Source organism: Scyliorhinus canicula, chromosome 22 (genome assembly GCF_902713615.1).
Source record: "Scyliorhinus canicula chromosome 22, sScyCan1.1, whole genome shotgun sequence".
NCBI classification, from domain to species: domain Eukaryota; kingdom Metazoa; phylum Chordata; class Chondrichthyes; order Carcharhiniformes; family Scyliorhinidae; genus Scyliorhinus; species Scyliorhinus canicula.
The window spans coordinates 29,014,615-29,037,695 of record NC_052167.1 but is presented as its reverse complement, the minus strand read 5'-3'; the positions used below and the strand labels follow the sequence as shown (position 1 = coordinate 29,037,695).

General features: G+C 49.4%; 1 protein-coding gene across 3 annotated transcripts in view; it reads right to left on the bottom strand.

The window, feature by feature from the left end:
• LOC119956204 overlaps positions 1–23,081 on the bottom strand; it is a 90,664-nt gene that overhangs the window by 51,471 nt on the left and 16,112 nt on the right. Inside the window, exon 1 of one of the 3 annotated variants that reach the window (XM_038783214.1) lies at positions 2,416–2,487. The exons of the other annotated variants lie outside the window; for them this stretch is intronic. Coding sequence (XP_038639142.1) covers positions 2,416–2,457 — 42 coding nt within the window. The 5' untranslated portion in view covers positions 2,458–2,487. Of the gene's footprint in view, positions 1–2,415; positions 2,488–23,081 lie in introns of those variants that run through there. 3 annotated transcript variants of the gene reach the window in all.

Here is a 23,081-nt window from a genome sequence, read left to right as displayed (position 1 = left end):
TAGTATATTTAAATGATCTGGAGGAAAATGGGGGAGGTAAATTTGCGGATGACACAAAGATTGGGGAAGTTGCTGATAATGCCGAGGATTATCAGAGGATCCAACAGGGTATAGACTTGGGCACACAAATGGCAGATGGAAATGAAATGAAAATGAAAATCGCTTATTGTCACGAGTAGGCTTCAATGAAGTTACTGTGAAAAGCCCCTACTCGCCACATTCCGGCGCCTGTCCGGGGAGGCTGGTACGGGAATCGAACCGTGCTGCTGGCCTGCTTTCAAAGCCAGCGATTTAGCTCAGTGAGCTAACCCAGCACCTAACCAGAGTTTAATTGCCTTCATCAGCCGGGGCATTGTGTACAGGAGTTGGGAAACCATGGGTGGTATTCTCCCCTACCTGGTGGGGCGGGGGGTCCCGGCGTACCGGAGTGGCGCCAACCACTCCAGCATCGGGCCTCCCCAAAGGTTCGGAATTCTCAGCACCTTTAGGGGCTGGGCCCGCGCCGGAGGGGTTGGCGCCCCGCTGGCCGCCGTGAATGGGCTTTCCGCCCCGCAAGCCGGCACTACGGCTGGCCGAAAGGCCTTCGCCGGCCAGCGTGAGGCCGCGCATGCGCTGGAGCGTCAGCGGCCGCTGATATCATCCCGGCACCATGCGTGGTGGGGGGGTTCTCTTCCGCCTCCGCCATGGTGGAGGCCGTGGAGGCAGCAGAAGAAAATGAGTGCCCCCTTGGCACAGGCCCACCCGCCGATCGGTGGGCCCCGATCGCGGGCCAGGCCACCGTGGGGGCACCCCCCAGGGTCCGATCGCCCCGCGCCCCCCACCCCCAGGACCCTGGGGCCCGCTCGCGCCACCTGCTCCCGCCGGCACCAGAGGTGGTTTAACCCACGTCGGCGGGAGAGAACTGACAGCGGCGGGACTTCGGCCCATCGCGGGCCGGAGAATCGCCGCGGTGTGGTGCGATTCCCGCCCCCGCCGATTCCCAGGTGGTGGAGAATTCCGGCCATGGCGGGGGCGGGATTTACGCCGGCCCCGGGCAATTCCACGACCCTAGACCATAGAACATTCCAGCGCAGTACGGGCCCTTCGGCCCTCGATGTTCGCGAGACCTGTGAAACCATCTGAAGCCTATCTGACCTACACTATTCCATTTTCATCCATATGTCTATCCAGTAACCACTTAAATGCCCTTAAAGTTGGCGAGTCTACTACTGTTGCAGGCAGGGCGTTCCACACACCTACTACTCTCTGAGTAAAGAAACTGCCTCTGATATCTGTCCTATATCTACCACCCCTCAATTTAAAGCTATGTCCCCTCGTGTTGGTCATCACCATCCGAGGAAAGAGACTCTCACTGTCCACCCTATCTAACCCTCTGACTATCTTATATGTCTCTATTAAGTCACATCTCAGCCTTCTCCTCTCTAACGAAAACAACCTCAAGTCCCTGAGCCTTTCCTCATCAGACCTCCATACCAGGCAACATCCTAGTAAATCTCCTCTGAACCCTTTCCAAAGCTTCCACATCCTTCCTATAATATGGTGACCAGAACTGCATGCAGTACTCCAGGTGCGGCCGCACCAGAGTTATGTACAGCTGCAGCATGACCTCGTGGCTCCGAAACTCAATCCCCCTACTGATAAAGGCTAGCATACCATATGCCTTCTTAACAGCCCTATTAACCTGGGTGGCAACTTTCAGGGATTTATGTACCTGGATGCCGAGATCTCTCTGTTCATCTACACTACCAAGAATCTTGCCATTAGCCCAGTACTCTGCATTCCTGTTACTCCTTCCAAAGTGAACCACCTCACACTTTTCTGCATTAAACTCCATCTGCTACCTCTCAGCCCAGCTCTGCAGCTTATCTATGTCCCTCTGTATCCCATAACATCCTTCAGCACTATCCACAACTCCACCGACCTTCGTGTCATCTGCAAATTTACTAACCCATCCTTCTACACCCTCTTCCAGGTCATTTATAAAAATGACAAGCAGCAGTGGCCCCAAAACAGATCCTTGCGGTACACCACTAGTAACTGAACTCCAGGTTGAACATTTGCCATCAACCACCACCCTCTGTCTTCTTTCAGCTAGCCAATTACTGATCCAAACCGCTAAATCACCTTCAATCCCATACTTCCTTATTTTCTGCAAAAGCCTACCGTGGGGAACCTTATCAAACGCCTTACTGAAATCCATATACACCACATCAGCCGCTTAACCCTCATCCAACTGTTTGGTCACCTTCTCAAAAAACTCAATAAGGTTTGTGAGACATGACCTATCCTTCACAAAACCGTGTTGAGTATCGCTAATCAACTTGTTCTTTTCAAGATGATTATAAACCCTATCTCTTATAACCTTTTCCAACATTTTACCCACAACCGAAGTAAGGCTCACAGGTCTATAATTACCAGGGTTGTCTCTACTCCCCTTCTTAAACAAGGGGACAACATTTGCTATCCTCCAGTCTTCCGGCACTATTCCTGTCGACAAAGACGACATAAAGATCAAGGACAAAGGCTCTGCAATCTCCTCCCTGGCTTCCCAGAGAATCCTAGGATAAATCCCATCTGGCCCAGGTGACATCTATTTTTACACTTTCCAAAATTGCTAACATCTCCTCCTTGTGAACCTCAATTCTATCTAGCCTGGTCGACTGAACCTGAGTATTCTCCTTGACAACATTGTCTTTCTCCAGTGTAAACACTGACGAAAAATATCCATTTAACGCTTCCCCTATCTCCTCTGATTCCACACACAACTTTCCACTACTCTCCCTGATTGGCCCTAATCTTACTCTAGTCATTCTTTTGTTCCTGATATACCTATAGAAAGCCTTTTTCCTTGATCCTATCCGCCAACGACTTTTCGTGTCCTCTCCTCGCTCTTCTTAACTCTCCCTTTAGGTCCTTCCTGGCTAACTTATAACTCTCAAGTGCCCTAACTGAGCCTTCATGTCTCATCCTAACATAAGCCTTCTTCTTCCTCTTGACAAATGCTTCAACTTCCTTAGTAAACCACGGTTCCCTTGCTCGACAACTTCCTCCCTGCCTGACAGGTACATACTTATCAAGGACACGCAGTAGCTGTTCCTTGAAAAAGCTCCACATTTTGATTGTACTCATCCCCTGCAGTTTCCTTCCCCATCCTATACATCCTAAATCTTGCCGAATAGCATCATAATTGCCTTTCCCCCAGCTATAATTCTTGCCTTGAGGTATATACCTATCCCTGCCCATCGCTAAAGTAAACATAACCGAGTTGTGATCACTATCACCAAAGTGCTCACCTACATCTAAATCTAGCACCTGGCCGGGTTCATTACCCAGTACCAAATCCAATGTGGCCTCGCCCCTTGTTGGCCTGTCTACATACTGTGTCAGAAAACCCTCCTGCACACACTGCACAAAATCTGACCCATCTATAGTACTCGAACTATAGTATTTCCAGTCAATATTTGGAAAGTTAAAGTCCCCCATAACAACTACCCTGTTACTCTCGCTCCTGTCGAGAATCATCTTTGCAATCCTTTCCTCTACATCTCTGGAACTATTCGGAGGTCTATAGACAACTCCCAACAGGGTGACCTCTCCTCTCCTGTTCCTAACCTCGGCCCAAACTACCTCAGTAGACGAGTCCTCAAACGTCCTTTCTGCCGCCGTAATACTTTCCTTGATTAACAATGCCACACCCCCCCTTTTACCATCTTCTCTGTTCTTACAGAAACATCTAAATCCTGGAACCTGCAACAACCATTCCTGTCCCTGCTCTACCCGTGTCTCCGAAATCATCCACAACATCGAGATCCCAGGTACCAACCCATGCTGCAAGCTCACCCACCTTATTCCGGATGCTCCTGGCGTTGAAGTAGACACACTTCAATCCAGCGTCTTGCTTGCTGGTGCCCTCTTTCGAACTTTTAACCCTATCCCTGACCTCACTACTCTCAACATCCTGTACACTGGGACTACAATTTAGGTTCCCATCCCCCTGCTGAATTAGTTTAAACCCCCCCGAAGAGCACTAGCAAATCTCCCCCCCAGGATATTGGTACCCCTCTGGTTCAGGTGAAGACCATCCTGTTTGTAGAGGTCCCACCTACCCCAGAATGAGCCCCAATTATCCAGGAAACCAAAACCCTCCCTCCTGCACCATCCCTGTAGCCACGTGTTCAACTCCTCTCTCTCTCCTTATTTCTCACTCCGCTAGCACGTGGCACGGGTAACAACCCAGAGATAACAACTCTGTTTGTTCTAGCTCTCAGCTTCCACCCAAGCTCCCTGAATTTCTGTCTCAAATCCCCATCTCTCTTCCTACCTATGTCGTTGGTACCTATGTGGACCACGACTTGGGGCTGCTCCCCCTCCCCCTTAAGGATCCCAAAAACACGATCAGAGACATCACGAACCCGAGCACCTGGGAGGCAACACACCAACCGTGAGTCTCTTTTGTTTCCACAGAACCTCCTGTCTGTTCCTCTAACTATGGAGTCCCCAATGACGTGCTCTGTTCCTCTTCTCCCTTCCCTTCTGAGCAACAGGGACAGACTCTGTGCCAGAGACCTGTGCCCCATTGCTTACCCCTGGTAAGTCGTCCCCCGCAACAGTATCCAAAACGGTATACTTGTTATAGAGGGGAACGACCACAGGGGATCCCTGCACTGCCTGCCGGTTCCCTCTCCCTCCCATGACGGTAACCCATCTACCTTCTTCTTTTACCTGAGGTGTGACTACCTCCCTATAACACCTCTCAATAACCCCCTCCACCTCCCGAATGATCCGAAGTTCATCCAGCTCCAGCTCCAGGTCCCTAACGCGGTTCTCGAGGAGCTGGAGTTGGGTGCACTTCCCGCAGATGTAGTCAGCAGGGACACTTGAGGTGACCCTTTCCTCCCACATTCTGCAGGAGGAACATTCAACTGCCCTAGCCTCCATTCCCACTGAACTAACTTCCCAACTACTGAAAACTAAAAAAAAAAACTTGTTAGTTTAGCAATCCGACGGACAGAAGTATTTTTTTGGTTAGAGGAGGAGGATGGGTGGGAGACACTACGTAAGTAGTGTTTCGGGTAAAGCTGTCACTTGAGAACAGCCCCTTCACAAACCACCTTCAACTTACGCTGACCGTACTGCACGTATGCAAATCTACCCGGAACAGCCAATCAGAAGCTCTGCTCTGCTGCCCTCTGCTGGGGGAGGGGTCGGAGAATTCCGCCCCATGTTTGCAGCTGTATAAAACCTTGGTTAGGCCGCATTTGGAGTATTGTGTGCAGTTCTGGTCACCACATTATCAGGAGGACGTGGAAGCTTTGGAGAGAGTGTAAAGAAGGTTCACCAGGATGTTGCCTGGTCCCGAGGGTGTTGGCTATGAGGAGAGGTTGAATAAACTCGGATTGTTTTCACTGGAAAGACGGAGGCTGAGGGGAGACCTGACTGAGGTCTACAAAACTATGAGAGGCACAGACAGGATGGATAGTCAGAGGCTTTTTCCCAGGGTGGAAATGGCAATTACACAGGGGGCACAGATTCAAGGTGAGAGGGGAAAGTTTAAGGGAGATGTGCGGGGTTAGTTTTTCACACAGAGGGTGGTGGGTGCCTGGAACGCGCTGCCAGAGGATGTAGTGGGAGCAGCACGTTAGCCACATTTAAGAGGCATCTGGATGGATACATGAATAGGGAGGAAATAGAGGGATACGGACTGAGTCAGGGCAGGAGGCTTTTTAAAATTAGGGCATCATGATCGGCACAGGCCTGGAGGGCCGAAGGGCCTGTTCCTGTGCTGTACTTTTCTTTGTTCTTTGTTCTTTTTTGTTTAGTTCTACAGGGAATTGGCGAAACTGCATATTGAATATTGAGTCGCAGTTTTGGTCTCCTTATTTAAAGAAGGATGTAAATGCGTTCGAGGTGGTTCAGAGGAGATTTAGTAGATTAATATTGGGAAGGAGCGAGTTGTCTTCTGAGGATAGATTGGAAAGACCAGGCTTGTTTCCACTGGAGTTTCGAAGAGTGACGGGTGACTTGATTGAAGTATGTAAGATTCTGACTGGCCTTGACAAGGTGGATGTGGAAAGGATGTTTCCTCTTATGGGTGAACACTGTTGGAGGTCGTTCGAGACGAGGAGAATGTTTCTCTCAGTGGGATGGGCAACTTTGGGACTCTGCCTCAGAAGCCGGTGGAGGGCGGGGTCACTGGACTGTCACCCAGCGCTCCAGCCCCTGCCCCCAGCCGGACCGAACCTCCCCACGGTCACACTCACCCGCCAAGTTTCCAAAATTATCGCAAACAATTGCATTCGTTCCCTCAATTGTATCATAACCTCAGCTCTGTGAACACTTCCTCTATTTCACCAACTTCCCCATTCGGCAGGAGTTCTCCTTCCTCTCGCCTCGCACGTTGGACTAATCTCCTCATATCCTCGCAAAACCTACGCAACAGCCCATCCTTCCCCCCCTCCCCCCAACTGCCCCACAGCCCACCCCCACAGCCCCCCCACCCTTCACAGGACAGTCCAAACACACAACCCAACTCAGAACCTCTTCGTTCTTACCACCACTGTTATCTTCCCCGTTACCCTCTGGGCACACACACAGCACAGACTCTGGTCTTGATACCCCCCCCCCCCCCCCAACTAACCTTTCATCTGACAATGCGTACCCCCTCCCCCGGAGACACTCCGACCTACCGCATGAGGGTCCCAGCTCCCAGCAGGTGGCAGCACTGAGTGTTTCTCACATAATTTAGTCCTGGATTTGAGAGTCGGCCTGTTTCTAGCTCCCATGGATAAGGGAGCCCGGCGACGGTGAAGACAAGGGCCTGGATTTCTGTGTGGCAAAACGTTGGGACTGGGTGTCAGCGTGGCCAAGGAGAATGAGTCCGTGAGACCGCAACTGACCCTCGGAAACACAGCCCACGCCAGCTTCCCACGGGTGGGAAGAGGTTTGGAGTTCGTTGGGGTCGTGACCCCTGCATGAATGCCCTGTGATGTTGGGGTCACCATTGACAGTCAAGATCAAAGAATAGAATCCCTACAGTGCAGAAGGAGGCCACTCGGCCCATCGAGTCTACGCCGATCCTCCGAAAGAGCCCAATACCCGCTCGGGCCCCGTATTCCCACCCAACATTTGGACAATTTTATCACGGCCGATCCATCTAACCTGCGCACCTTTGGACTGTGGGAGGAAACCGGAGCACCCGGATGAAACCCACAGGGGAGAACGTGCAGACTCCACAAAGAGGAAAGTTATTCCTCCTGTCCCCCAGAATTTTTATCAGGTCAGGAAGGCTTTTGAAAACATACCTCGTTTGAGAATTTGTAAACCTTAGGGGTTGAATCTGCCAAGGATTTGGGAACATTCTGACAGACAGGTGTTGAATCTTTCTACAACCTCAAATGTCATTGTTAGATTCTGTATTCTAAATGAGATGTGTATTTACTACAATGTTTCATCACAGGGCTGTGTCCTGCAGACCCTCATTGACCATTAAATTGATCAACATTCTCGAAGTTTGGAGATGCATTAGAGTACTTTTCCCATGGGAAAAATGCTATTGTGCATTGAAAAGGGAAGGAAACAGTACTGGCCGGGATTCTCCGAAAATGGGGCTATGTCCCCACGACCGTCGGAAAACGGGCGCGAATTACTCCAGACTTTTTTCAAAAAGTCCGGAGTGATTCTCCGATTTCAAGAGGGATAGCAGGGCTCCAACGTGCTCCATGCAGCTCCTGCAGCCGATACGGGGCCCTGCACTTCTGGCCACGGATCCGTGCATGCACACGGCGGCCGTTTTCGTGCCGGCCCCCGCGCAACATGGCAGAGCCACACAGTGGGAGACGCGGGAGAAGATAGGCCTCCCCCCAGGATAGCGTGCGCCTGCCTATCGGTAGCCCCCATTCCCGGGCCTGGCCCTCGTGGAGGCCCCCCCGCGGAGTCTGAACCACCCGCCCCTTCACCAGGACGGCCAGCGCAGCCACGACTCCGAGTTCGCGCCTGGTGGAACCAAGTTGGAACCACGCTGGCGGAACGTGGCGGGAATTCGGCCGGTCGGCTGCGGAGAATCGCCGCCAGGGTCTCTTTCAACAGCCCCCAACTGGCGCCCCGTCAACCGCTCATGCGCGGTCCACGGAGAATCGCGTCCCGGCGTTGGAGCCGATCGCGGGTCTGAAACCACATTCTCCCATCCCCCGCGCCGAACGCGATTTGGGCATGGGGGCTCGGAGAATCCCAGTCAGTGTTTGGGAATTTTAACATCATGGTCTGAAAGTGATTTCGATGTGTACCATGTTTCACATTTGGTGAAATAAACTGGTCTGCGGTCTCGGCATCGAGAAAAACAAGTCAGCTGATCCCAGGCTGTTTTTAATGACATGTTGGCTACTATGGCTTAGAAAAAAAGAACGGCCTGTTATTTCGTTTCAATTGACTCCATAGTTTCGAACTGTAATGCTTTCTTTTGGCGGCTGAGCCCATTATGAATGCTTGGCTCTGTACATAGTTCAACTGCGTCACAAAGTTCAGAAAGGATTAGCCTGTTTGATGTGGTTACCAAATCGATTTTGTTTTTTTCAACTGATGAACCACTTGAGGTGATTAATTTATTTGTCATAGCTCTTTTGTTTTTTTATATGAGTACGAATGGGTGTGTTTGAGTTAGCGCTCTGCTGGCAGGGCATCTGGGCTCCCCCAACACTGCCTCGAGACTCGGGAAACACGTACCTTGCATCTTCAGAATATGGCGAGTGTGGGCGAGATGATGGGCTTGGTCAGGATGGCCCGATACGTAAATCCAGCCCCTGTTTCGCAGAGACCCCCGTCAGGTGTGAGAATGTGCTGAACAGTTGGTCAAAATTGGCAAGGCAGGATGGACCGTTGGCAAGGTGGCCGAATACTGACTTTTTAAAGTCTCCAGCTTGGGCTGGGACCCCCATAAGAGATAGATAGAGAAATACAGCACAGAAAAGGCCCTTCGGCCCACGATGTTGCGCCAAACGTTTGTCCTAGGTTAATCATAGAATTTTGGACAATTTTTCATGGCCAATCCACCCAACCTGCACATCTTTGGACTGTGGGAGGAAACCGGAGCACCCGGAGGAAACCCACATAGACACGTGGAGGACGTGCAGACTCCACACAGACAGTGACCCAAGCCGGGAATTGAACCTGGGACCCTGGAGCTGTGAAGCAATTGTGCTATCCACAATGCTACCGTGCTGCCCTTAAGAAGTTAACCTACACTCCATTATTCTACCCTAATTCATGTACCTATCCAATAGCCGCTTGAACGTCTCTAACGTTTCCGACTCAACTACTTCCACAGGCAGTGCATTCCATGCCCCCACTACTCTCTGGGTAAAGAATCTACCTCTGACATCCCCTCTATATCTTCCACCATTTATCTTAAATTTATGTCCCCTTGTAATGGTGTGTTCCACCCGGGGAAAAAGTCTCTGACTGTCTACTCTATCTATTCCCTTAATCATCTTATAAACCTCTATCAAGTCGTCCCTCATCGTTCTCCGTTCTAATGAGAAAAGGCCTAGCACCCTCAACCTTTCCTCGTATGACCTACTCTCCATTCCAGGCAACATCCTGGTAAATCTCCTTTGCACCTTTTCCAAAGCTTCCACATCCTTCCTAAAGTGAGGCGACCAGAACTGCACACAGTACTCCAAATGTGGCCTGACCAAGGTTTTGTACAGCTGCATCATCACCTCACGGCTCTTAAATTCAATCCCTCTGCTAATGAAGGCTAGCACACCATAGGCCTTCTTCACAGCTCTATCCACTTGAGTGGCAACTTTCAAAGATCTATGAACATAGACCCCAAGATCTCTCTGCTCCTCCACATTGCCAAGAACCCTACCGTTAACCCTGTATTCCGCATTCATATTTGTCCTTCCAAAATAGACAACCTCACACTTGTCAGGGTTAAACTCCATCTGCCACTTCTCAGCCCAGCTCTGCATCCTATCTATGTCTCTTTGAAGCCGACAACAGCCCTCCTCACTATCCACAACTCCAACAATCTTCGTATCATCTGCAAATTTACTGACCCACCCTTCAACTCCCTCATCCAAGTCGTTAATGAAAATCACAAACAGCAGAGGACCCAGAACTGATCCCTGCGGTACGCCACTGATAACTGGGCTCCAGGCTGAATATTTGCCATCCACCACCACTCTCTGCCTTCTATCGGTTAGTCAGTTTGTTATCCAACTGGCCAAATTTCCTACTATCCCATGCCTCCTTACTTTCTGCACAAGCCTGCAATGGGGAACCTTATCAAATGCCTTACTAAAATCTATGTACACTACATCCACTGCTTTACCTTCATCCACATGCTTGGTCACCTCCTCAAAGAATTCAATAAGACTTGTGAGGCACGACCTACCCCTCACAAATCCGTGCTGACTATCCCTAATCAAGCAGTGCCTTTCCAGATGCTCAAAATTAGGAATATAATGATCATCTACCCAAAGCCCACCCATGGGGAGTCTGCAATTGCCCCTTTCCAATGAAGAGAGTGAGCCAGAGAAGTCACAGCCAGAGTGAGACGCAGCTTAGAGTGAGTTTGGGAATTTGAAGCGAGGTGGGAATTCAAAGCTGGGGGGGGGGGGGGGGGGGTGGCAGGAGGTGCTTTTTATCCCTGGTAAGTGGCTGGTAAGTAGTTTTTCTTTTTTCTTTTTCTTTTCATTGGTATAATTATTTTTTTCTTTTTTTTTTGGAATTGTAGTTGTATAAGTTAACCAAAGGTTTAAGACATGGCAGGAGATCCCAGACCCGTGTCATGCTCCTCGTGTGCGATGTGGGAGCTCAGGGACACGTCCACTGACCCTGGCTCCTTCACGTGCAAGAAGTGTGTTCAGTTGCAGCTCTTGTTAGACCGCTTGACGGCTCTGGAGCTGCGGATGGACTCACTTTGGAGCATCCGCGATGCTGAGGAGGTCGTGGATAGCACGTTTAGCGAGTTGGTCACACCGCAGGTGAAAGTTACTGAGGGAGATAGAAAATGGGTGACCAAAAGACAGAGCAAGAGTAGGAAGGCAGTGCAGGTGTCCCCTGCGGTCATCTCCCTGCAAAACAGATATACCGCTTTGGATACTGTTGAGGGAGATGGCTCACCAGGGGAAGGCAGCAGCAGCCAGGTTCATGGCACCGTGGCTGGCTCTGCTGCACAGCAGGGCAGGAAGAAAAATGGCAGGGCTATAGTGATAGGGGACTCGATCGTAAGGGGAATAGACAGGCGGTTCTGTGGACGCAATCGAGACTCCAGGATGGTATGTTGCCTCCCTGGTGCAAGGGTCAAGGATGTCTCGGAGCGGCTGCAGGACATTCTGGGGGGGAAACTGTCGTGGTGCACATAGGCACCAACGATATAGGTAAAAAACGGGATGAGGTCCTACAAGCTGAATTCAGGGAGTTAGGAGTTAAACTAAAAAGTTAGACCTCAAAAGTAGTAATCTCAGGATTGCTACCAGTGCCACGAGCTAGTCAGAGTAGGAATGTCAGGATAGATAGGATGAATGCGTGGCTCGAGAGATGGTGCAAGAGGGAGGGATTCAAATTCCTGGGGCATTGGGACCGGTTCTGGGGGAGGTGGGACCAGTACAAACTGGACGGTCTGCACCTGGGCAGGACTGGAACCGATGTCCTTGGGGGGGGGGGGGGGGGTTTGCTAGAGCTGTTGGGGAGGGTTTAAACTAATGTGGCGGGGATGGGAACCGATGCAGGAAGTTGGAAGGTAGTAAAACAGGGACAGAAGCAAAAGGAAGTAAGGGGAAAAGTGTAAGGCAGAGAAGACATAGTCAAAAATCCATAAGGGCGACAGTACAAGGTACAGTGACTGAGGGGAGCACAGTGAATAGGCCCAGTAATACTAAAAGGAATAAAACTGGAGATGTTAAGATTCAAAACAGAGGTAAAAAAACCAACATTAGTGTACTTTACCTGAATGCTCGTAGTATTCGGAATAAAGTAAATGAGTTGATGGCGCAAATCATCGTAAATGACTATGATTTAGTGGCCATTACTGAAACATGGTTAAAGGATGGTCATGCCTGGGAGTTAAATATCTGAGGGTATCAAACTATTCGGAAGGACAGAGTGGATGGTAAGGGAGGTGGTGTAGCTCTGTTATTTAAGGATGACATCCGGGCAATAGTAAGGGATAACATCGGTGCTATGGATGAAAAGGTTGAATCCATTTGGGTGGAAATCAGGAATAGAGGCGAAAAAGTCACTGATAGAAGTAGTCTATCGGCCACCAAATAGTAACATTATGGTGGGGTAGGCAATAAACAAAGAAATAACTGATGCATGTAGAAATGGTACAGCAGTTATCATGAGGGATTTTAATCTACATGTTGATTGGTTTAACCAAGTCGGTCAAGGCAACCTTGAGGAGGAGTTTATAGAATGTATCCGCGATAGTTTCCTAGAACAGTATGTAATGGAACCTACGAGGGAGCAAGTGGTCCTAGATCTTGTCCTGTGCAATGAGACAGGATTGATTCATGATCTCATAGTTAGGGATCCTCTCGGAAGGAGCGATCACAATATGGTGGAATTTAAAATACAGATGGAGGGTGAGAAAGTAAAATCAAATTCTAGTGTTTTGTGTTTAAACAAAGGAGATTACAATGGGATGAGAGAAGAACTAGCTAAGGTAGACTGGATTTGTTTATTGTCATGTGTACCGAGGTACAGTGAAAAGTATTTTTCTGCAAGCAGCTCAACAGATCATTCAGTACATGGAAGAAAAGAGAATTAAACAAAATTGGGAGCAAAGACTTTATGGTGGAATAGTTGAGGAACAGTGGAGAACCTTCCAAGCAAATTTTCACAGTGCTCAGCAAAGGTTTATACCAACAAAAAGGAAGGACAGAAGAAAGAGGGAAAATCGACCGTGGATATCTAAGGAAATAAGGGAGAGTATCAAATTGAAGGAAAAAGCATACAAAGTGGCAAAGATTGGTGGGAGACTAGAGGACTGGGAAATCTTTAGGGGGCAACAGAAAGCTACTAAAAAAGCTATAAAGAAGAGTAAGATAGATTATGAGAGTAAACTTGCTCAGAATATAAAAACAGATAGTAAAAGTTTCGACAAATATGTAAAACAAAAATTAGTGGCTAAGGTAAATATTGGTCCTTTAGAGGATGAGAAGGGAGTTTTAATAATGGGAAATTAGGAAATGGCTGAACAGGTTTTTTGGGTCGGTCTTCACAGTGGAAGACACAAATAACATGCCAGTGACTGATAGAAATGAGGCTTGACAGGTGAGGACTGTGAGATGATTGTTATCACTCAGGAGGTAGTCATGGGCAAGCTAATGGGGCTAAAGGTAGACAAGTCTCCTGGCCTCCTGGAATGCATCCCAGAGTGCTAAAAGAGATGGCTAGGGAAATTGCAGATACACTAGTGATAATTTACCAAAATTCACTAGACTCTGGGGTGGTCCCGGAGGATTGGAAATTGGCAAACGTGATACCACTGTTTAAAAAGGAAGTCAGCAGAAAGCGGGTAATTATAGGCCAGTGAGCTTAACTTTGGTAGTAGGGAAGATGCTGGAATCTATCATCAAGGAAGAAATAGCGAGGCATCTGGATAGAAATTGTCCCATTGGGCAGACGCAGCATGGGTTCATAAAGGGCAGGTCGTGCCTAACTAATTTAGTGGAATTTTTTGAGGACATTACCAGTGCAGTAGATAATGGGGAGCCAATGGATGTGGCATATCTGGATTTCCAGAAAGCCTTTGACAAGGTGCCACACAAAAGGTTGCTGCATAAGATAAAGATGCATGGCATTAAGGGTAAAGTAGTAAGGGTAAAGTAGTAAAGCATGGATAAAGGATTGGTTAATTAATAGAAAGCAAAGAGTGGGGATTAATGGGTGTTCCTCTGGTTGGCAATCAGTAGCTAGTGGTGTCCCTCAGGGATCTGTGTTGGGCCCACAATTGTCCACAATTTACATAGATGATTTGGAGTTGGGGACCAAGTGCGATGTGTCTAAGTTTGCAGACGAGACTAAGGTGAGTGGTAAAACGAAAAGTGCAGAGGATACTGGAAGTCTGCAGAGGGATTTGGATAGGTTAAGTGAATGGGCTCGGGTCTGGCAGATGGAATACAATGTTGACAAATGTGAGGTTATCCATTTTGGTAGGAATAACAGCAAAAGGGATTTTTATTTCAATTATAAAATATTAAAACATGCTGCTGTGCAGAGAGACCTGGGTGTGCTAGTGCATGAATCGCAAAAAGTTGGTTTACAGGTGCAACAGGTGATTAAGAAGGCAAATGGAATTTTGTCCTTCATTGCTAGAGGGATGGAGTTTAAGGCTAGGGAGGTTATGCTGCAATTGTATAAGGTGTTAGTGAGGCCACACCTGGAGTATTGTGTTCAGTTTTGGTCTCCTTACCTGAGAAAGGACGTACTGGCGCTGGAGGGTGTGCAGAGGAGATTCACTAGGTTAATCCCAGAACTGAAGGGGTTGGATTACGAGGAGAGGTTGAGTAGACTGGGACTGTACTCGTTGGAATTTAGAAGGAATAAGGAGGATCTTTTAGAAACATATACAATTATGAAGGGAATAGATAGGATAGATGCGGGCAGATTGTTTCCACTGGCGGGTGAAAGCAGAACTAGGGGACATAGCCTCAAAATAAGGGGAAGTAGATTTAGGACTGAATTTAGGAGGAACTTCTTCACCCAAAGGGTTGTGAATCTATGGAATTCCTTGCCCAGTGAAGCAGTTGAGGCTCCTTCATTAAATGTTTTTAAGATAGAGATAGATAGTTTTTTGAAGAATAAAGGGATTAAGGGTTATGGTGTTCGGGCCGGAAAGTGGAGCTGAGTCCACAACAGATCAGCTATGATCTCATTGAATGGCGGAGCAGGCTCGAGGGGCCAGATGGCCGACTCCTGCTCCTAGTTCTTATGTTCTTATAAGAGGCATCGGTAAACCGGCCGGTTTACTAGGGGCGAAAGCTTTCTCTTCATCAGACAGCATTTCCTGTCATGAAAAGTGATTTGAGATTCTCGCCGTTGGACAGAGAAATAGGCCGATGGACAAGTCTGGATAGCAGAATACGATGATATCTTAAACACAGCCCCATTGGCTCTCGTGTTTTGTATCAGGGCACAGTTTGGTGCACTACCTCGAACTATGTCATTGTTCCAAATACATTACTCAACTCTTACCATGTGCTTCCTGTCAGACTTTCCTTTATCTAACTGACAGGAAGCACAAACACTTCTGTGGTGTTGCAAACACAACGATCTACATACCCATTTCAGTGCTACTAACTAATGACCTTTACATCAGGATGTTTCCAAACCCTTTGCATAGAACATAGAACATTACAGCGCAGTTTGCAATGCAGTTTTATGGGAGGGGAAGGCGGCATTTGTGGGCTGCAGTAGGGCCAATTAAATCATTGTATCGCCTGGGACCAATCAGGGGAGGAGCCATTAGTTACAGCAAACCCTGGGTATTCAGAGAGGATTGGAATGTCGAGATCAGGGAATGAGTGGATAGTGAGTGAGTAGATGGTGAGGGAGTGGATGGTGAGTGAGTGGATGGTGAGTGAGTGGATGGTGAGGGAGTGGATAGTGAGTGAGTGGAGGGTAAGTGAGTGGATAGTGAGTGAGTGGATGGTGAGGGAGTGGATAGTGAGTGAGTGAATAGTGAGTGAGTCGATGGTGAGTGAGTGGATAGTGAGTGAGTGGATGGTGAGGGAGTGGATAGTGAGTGAGTGAATAGTGAGTGAGTCGATGGTGAGTGAGTGGATGGTGGGTGAGTTGATAGTAAGGGAGTGGATAGTAAGGGAGTGGATAGTGAGTGAGTGGATGGTGAGGGAGTGGATGGTGAGTGAGTGGATGGTGAGTGAGTGGATGGTGAGTGAGTCGATGGTGAGTGAGTGGATAGTGAGTGAGTGGATGGTGAGGGAGTGGATAGTGAGTGAGTGGATAGTGAGTGAGTGAATAGTGAGTGAGTCGATGGTGTGTGAGTGGATGGTGGGTGAGTTGATAGTAAGGGAGTGGATAATCAGTGAGTGGATGGTGAGGGAGTGGATGGTGAGTGAGTGGATAGTGAGGGAGTGGATAGTGAGTGAGTGGATAGTGAGGGAGTGGCTGGTGAGGTAGATGGTTAGTGAGTGGATAGTGAGTGAGTGGATGGTGAGTGAGTGGATAGTGAGTGAGAGGTTAGTGAGGGAGTGGATGGTGAGGGAGTGGATAGTGAGTGAGTGGATAGTGAGTGGATGGTGAGTGAGTGGATAGTGAGTGAGAGGATAGTGAGGGAGTGGATGGTGAGTGAGTGGATGGTGAGGGAGTGGATGGTGAGTGAGTGGATGGTGAGGGAGTGGCTAGTGAGGGAGTGGATAGTGAGGGAGTGGATAGTGAGTGAGTGGATAGTGAGTGAGTCGATGGTGAGTGAGTGGATAGTAAATGAGTGGATGGTGAGGGAGTGGATGGTGGGTGAGTGGATAGTAAGGGAGTGGATAGTGAGTGAGTGGATAGTGAGGGAGTGGATAATCAGTGAGTGGATGGTGAGGGAGTGGATGGTGAGTGAGTGGATAGTGAGGGAGTGGATAGTGAGTGAGTGGATAGTGAGTGAGTGGATAGTGAGTGAGAGGATAGTGAGGGAGTGGATGGTTAGTGAGTGGATAGTGAGTGAGTGGATGGTGAGTGAGTGGATGGTGAGGGTGTGGATGGTGAGGGAGTGAATAGTGAGGGAGTGGATGGTGAGTGAGTGGATGGTGAGGGAGTGGATGGTGAGTGAGTGGATGGTGAGGGAGTGGCTAGTGAGGGAGTGGATAGTGAGGGAGTGGATAGTGAGTGAGTGGATAGTGAGTGAGTCGATGGTGAGTGAGTGGATAGTGAATGAGTGGATGGTGAGGGAGTGGATGGTGAGGGTGGATAGTGAGGGAGTGGATAGTGAGTGAGTGGATAGTGAGGGAGTGGCTGGTGAGTGAGTGGATAGTGAGTGAGAGGATAGTGAGGGAGTGGATGGTGAGGGAGTGGATGGTGAGGGTGGATAGTGAGTGAATGGATGGTGAGTGAGTGGATAGTGAGTGAGACGATAGTGAGGGAGTGGATAGTGAGTGAGTGGATAGTGAGTGAGAGGATGGTGAGGGAGTGGATAGTGAGCGAGTGGATGGTGAGTGGATGGTGAGGGAGTGGTTGGTGAGGGAGTGGCTAGTGAGTGAGTGAGTGAATAGTGAGGGAGTGGATAATGAGGGAGTGGATACTGAGTGAGTGAATGGTGAGTGAGTGGATGGTGAGGGAGTGGATGGTGAGGGAGTGGCAAGTGAGGGATTGGATAGTGAGGGAGTGGATACTGAGTGAGTGAATGGTGAGTGAGTGGATGGTGAGGGAGTGGATGGTGAGGGAGTGGCAAGTGAGGGATTGGATAGTGAGGGAGTGGATGGTGAGGGTGTGGATGGTGAGGGAGTGGATAGTGAGTGAGTGGATAATGAGGGAGTGGATAGTGAGGGAGTGGCTGGTGAGGGAGTGGATGGTTAGTGTGGATAGTGAGTGAGTGGATAGTGAGTGAGTGGATAGTGAGTGAGAGGATAGTGAGGGAGTGGATGGTTAGTGAGTTGATAGTGAGTGAGTGGATGGTGAGTGAGTGGATGGTGAGGGTGTGGATGGTGAGGGAGTGGATAGTGAGTGAGTGGATAGTGAGTGAGTGGATGGTGAAGGAGTGGATGGTGAGTGAATGGATGGTGAGGGAGTGGATGGTGAGGGAGTGGCTAGTGAGGGAGTGGATAGTGAGTGAGTGGATATTTGAGTGAGCCGATGGTGAGTGAGTGAGTCAATGGTGAGTGAGTGGATAGTGAATGAGTGGATGGTGAGGGAGTGGATGATGGGTGAGTGGATAGTAAGGGAGTGGATAATCAGTGAGTGGATGGTGAGGGAGTGGATGGTGAGGGAGTTTATAGTGAGGGAGTGGATAGTGAGTGAGTGGATAGTGAGGGAGTGGCTGTTGAGGGAGTGGATGGTTAGTGAGTGGATAGTGAGTGAGTGGATGGTGAGTGAGGGGATAGTGAGTGAGAGGATAGTGAGGGAGAGGATAGTGAGGGAGTGGATGGTTAGGGAGTGGATAGTGAGTGAGTGGATAGTGAGTGAGAGGATAGTGAGGGAGTAGATGGTGAGGGAGTGGATAGTGAGTGAGTGGATAGTGAGGGAGTGGATGGTGAGGGAGTGGATGGTTAGTGAGTGGATGGTGAGTGAGTGGATGGTGAGTGAGTGGATGGTGAGGGTGTGGATGGTGAGGGAGTGGATAGTGAGGGAGTGGACATTGAGTGAGTGGATGGTGAGGATGTGGAAGGTGAGGGACTGGTTGGTGAGGGAGTGGCTAGTGAGGGAGTGGATAGTGAGGGAGTGGATGGTGTGTGAGTGGATGGTGAGTGAGTGGATGGTGAGTGAGTGGATGGTGAGGGAGTGGATAGTGAGCGAGTGGATGGTGAGTGAGTGGATGGTGATGGAGTGGTTGGTGAGGGAGTGGCTAGTGAGTGAGTGAGTGGATAGTGAGGGTGGATAATGAGGGAGTGGATACTGAGTGAGTGGATAGTGAGGGAGTGGATGGTGAGGGTGGCTAGTGAGGGAGTGGATAGTGAGGGAGTGGATGGTGAGGATGTGGATGGTGAGGGAGTGGATAGTGAGTGAGTGGATAGTGAGGGAGTGGATAGTGAGGGAGTGGATAGTGAGTGAGTGGATGGTGAGGGAGTGGATAGTGAGGGAGTGGATTGTGAGGGTGTGGATGGTGAGGGAGTGGATGCTGAGGGAGTGGATGGTGAGGGAGTGTATAGTGAGGGAGTGGATCGTGAGGGAGTGGATGGTGAGGGTGTGGATGGTGAGGGAGTGATAGTGAGTGAGTGGCTAGTGAGTGAGTGAGTGAATAGCGAGGGTGTGGATAATGAGGGAGTGGATACTGAGTGAGTGAATGGTGAGTGAGTGGATGGTGAGGGAGTGGATGGCGAGGGAGTGGCTAGTGAGGGAGTGGATAGTGAGGGAGTGGATGGTGAGGGTGTGGATGGTGAGGGAGTGGATAGTGAGTGAGTGGATAATGAGGGAGTGGATAGTGAGGGAATGGCTGGTGAGGGAGTGGATGGTTAGTGTGGATAGTGAGTGAGTGGATGGTGAGTGAGTGGATAGTGAGTGAGAGGATAGTAAGGGAGTGGATGGTTAGTGAGTGGATAGTGAGTGAGTGGATAGTGAGTGAGTTGATGGTGAGGGAGTGGATGGTGAGTGAGTGGATGGTGAGGGAGTGGATGGTGAGTCGATGGTGAGTGAGTGGATAGTGAATGAGTGGATGGTGAGGGAGTGGATGGTGGGTGAGTGGATAGTAAGGGAGTGGATAATCAGTGAGTGGATGGTGAGGGAGTGGATGGCGAGGGAGTGTATAGTGAGGGAGTGGATAGTGAGTGAGTGAATAGTGAGTGAGTGGATGGTGAGTGAGTGGATAGTGAGTGAGAGGATAGTGAGGGAGTGGATAGTGAGGGATTAGATGGTGAGGGAGTGGATAGTGAGTGAGAGGATAGTGAGGGAGTGGATGGTGAGGGAGTGGATGGTGAGGGAGTGGATAGTGAGTGAGTGGATAGTGAGTGAGAGGATAGTGAGCGAGTGGATGGTGAGGGTGTGAATGATGAGGGAGTGGATAGTGAGTGAGTGGCTAGTGAGTGAGTGAGTGAATAGTGAGGGAGTGGATAATGAGGGAGTGGATACTGAGTGAGTGAATGGTGAGTGAGTGGATGGTGAGGGAGTGGATGGTGAGGGAGTGGCTAGTGTGGGAGTGGATAGTGAGGGAGTGGATGGTGAGGGTGTGGATGGTGAGGGAGTGGATAGTGAGTGAGTGGATAATGAGGGAGTGGATAGTGAGGGAGTGGCTGTTGAGGGAGTGGATGGTTAGTGCGGATAGTGAGTGAGTGGATGGTGAGTGAGTGGATAGTGAGTGAGAGGATAGTGAGGGAGTGGATGGTTAGTGAGTGGATAGTGAGTGAGTGGATGGTGAGTGAGTGGATGGTGAGGGAGTGGATGGTGAGGGAGTGGATAGTGAGTGAGTGGATAGTGAGTGAGTGGATGGTGAGGGAGTGGATGGTGAGTGAGTGGATGGTGAGGGAGTGGATGGTGAGTGAGTGAGTGAATAGTGAGTGAGTGGATAATGAGGGAGTGGATACTGAGTGAGTGAATGGTGAGTGAGTGGATGGTGAGGGAGTGGATGGTGAGGGAGTGGCTAGTGAGGGAGTGGATAGTGAGGGAGTGGATGGTGAGGGTATGGATGGTGAGGGAGTGGATAGTGAGTGAGTGGATAATGAGGGAGTGGATAGTGAGGGAGTGGCTGGTGAGGGAGTGGATGGTTAGTGTGGATAGTGTGTGAGTGGATGGTGAGTGTGTGGATAGTGAGTGAGAGGATAGTGAGGGAGTGGATGGTTAGTGAGTGGATACTGAGTGAGTGGATGATGAGTGAGTGGATGGTGAGGGTGTGGATGGTGAGGGAGTGGATAGTGAGTGAGTGGATAGTGAGTGAGTGGATGGTGAGGGAGTGGATGGTGAGTGAGTGGATGGTGAGGGAGTGGATGGTGAGGGAGTGGCTAGTGAGGGAGTGGATAGTGAGTGAGTGGATAGTGAGTGAGTCGATGGTGAGTGAGTGGATAGTGAATGAGTGGATAGTGAGTGAGTGGATGGTGAGGGAGTAGATGGTGGGTGAGTGGATAGTAAGGGAGTGGATAATCAGTGAGTGGATGGTGAGGGAGTGTATAGTGAGGGAGTGGATAGTGAGTGAGTGGATAGTGAGGGAGTGGCTGGTGAGGGAGTGGATGGTTAGTGAGTGGATAGTGAGTGAGTGAGTGGATAGTGAGTGAGAGGATAGTGAGGGAGTGGATGGTGAGGGAGTGGATGGTGAGGGAGTGGATAGTGAGTGAGTGGATAGTGAGTGAGAGGATAGTGAGGGAGTGGATGGTTAGGGAGTGGATAGTGAGTGAGTGGATAGTGAGTGAGAGGATAGTGAGTGAGTGGATGGTGAGGGAGTGGATAGTGAGTGAGTGGATAGTGAGTGAGTGGATGGTGAGTGAGTGGATGGTTAGTGAGTGGATAGTGAGTGAGTGAGTGGATAGTGAATGAGAGGATAGTGAGTGAGTGGATGGTGAGGGTGTGGATGGTGTGGGACTGGTTGGTGAGGGAGTGGCTAGTGAGGGAGTGGATAGTGAGGGAGTGGATGGTGAGTGAGTGGATGGTGAGTGAGTGGAGGGTGAGGGAGTGGATAGTGAGCGAGTGGATGATGAGTGAGTGGATGGTGATGGAGTGGTTGGTGAGGGAGTGGCTAGTGAGGGAGTGGATAGTGAGTGAGTGGATAGTGAGTGAGTCGATGGTGAGTGAGTGGATAGTGAATGAGTGGATGGTGAGGGAGTGGATGGTGGGTGAGTGGATAGTGAGGGAGTGGATAGTGAGTGAGTGGATAGAACATAGAACATAGAACATAGAACGATACAGTGCAGTACAGGCCCTTCGGCCCTCGATGTTGCACCGACATGGAAAAAATCTAAAGGCCATCTAACCTACACTATGCCCTTATCATCCATATGCTTATCCAATAAATTTTTAAATGCCCTCAATGTTGGCATGTTCACTACTGTTGCAGGTAGGGCATTCCGCGGCCTCACCACTCTTTGCGTAAAAAACCCACCTCTGACCTCTGTCCTATATCTATTACCCCTCAATTTAAGGCTATGTCCCCTCGTGCTAGCCACCTCCATCCGCGGGAGAAGGCTCTCGCTGTCCACCCTATCTAACCCTCTGATCATTTTGTATGCCTCTATTAAGTCACCTCTTAACCTTCTTCTCTCTAACGAAAACAACCTCAAGTCCATCAGCCTTTCCTCATAAGATTTTCCCTCCATACCAGGCAACATCCTGGTAAATCTCCTCTGCACCCGTTCCAAAGCTTCCACGTCCTTCCTATAATGAGGCGACCAGAACTGTACGCAATACTCCAAATGCGGCCGTACTAGAGTTTTGTACAACTGCAACATGACCTCATGGCTCCGGAACTCAATCCCTCTACCAATAAAGGCCAACACACCATAGGCCTTCTTCACAACCCTATCAACCTGGGTGGCAACTTTCAGGGATCTATGTACATGGACACCGAGATCCCTCTGCTCATCCACACTACCAAGAATTTTACCATTAGCCAAATATTCCGCATTTCTGTTATTCTTTCCAAAGTGAATCACCTCACACTTCTCCACATTAAACTCCATTTGCCACCTCTCAGCCCAGCTCTGCAGCCTATCTATGTCCCTCTGTAACCTGCAACATCCTTCCGCACTGTCTACAACTCCACCGACTTTAGTGTCGTCTGCAAATTTACTCACCCATCCTTCTGCGCCCTCCTCTAGGTCATTTATAAAAATGACAAACAGCAACGACCCCAGAACAGATCCTTGTGGTACGCCACTCGTAACTGAACTCCATTCTGAACATTTCCCATCAACTACCACTCTCTGTCTTCTTTCAATTAGCCAATTTCTGATCCACATCTCTAAATCACCCTCAATCCCCAGCCTCCGTATTCTCTGCAATAGACGACCGTGGGGAACCTTATCAAACGCTTTACTGAAATCCATATACACCACATCAACTGCTCTACCCTCGTCTACCTGTTCAGTCACCTTCTCAAAGAACTCGATAAGGTTTGTGAGGCATGACCTACCCTTCACAAAACCATGCTGACTGTCCCTAATCATATTATTCCTATCTAGATGATTATAAATCGTATCTTTTATAATCCTCTCCAAGACTTTACCCACCACAGACGTTAGGCTCACCGGCCTATAGTTACCGGGGTTATCTCTACTCCCCTTCTTGAACAAAGGGACCACATTTGCTATCCTCCAGTCCTCTGGCACTATTCCTGTAGCCAATGATGACCTAAAAATCAAAGCCAAAGGCTCAGCAATCTCTTCCCTGGCTTCCCAGAGAATCCTAGGATAAATCCCATCCGGCCCCGGGGACTTATCTATTTTCACCTTGTCCAGAATTGCCAACACTTCTTCCCTACGCACCTCAATGCCATC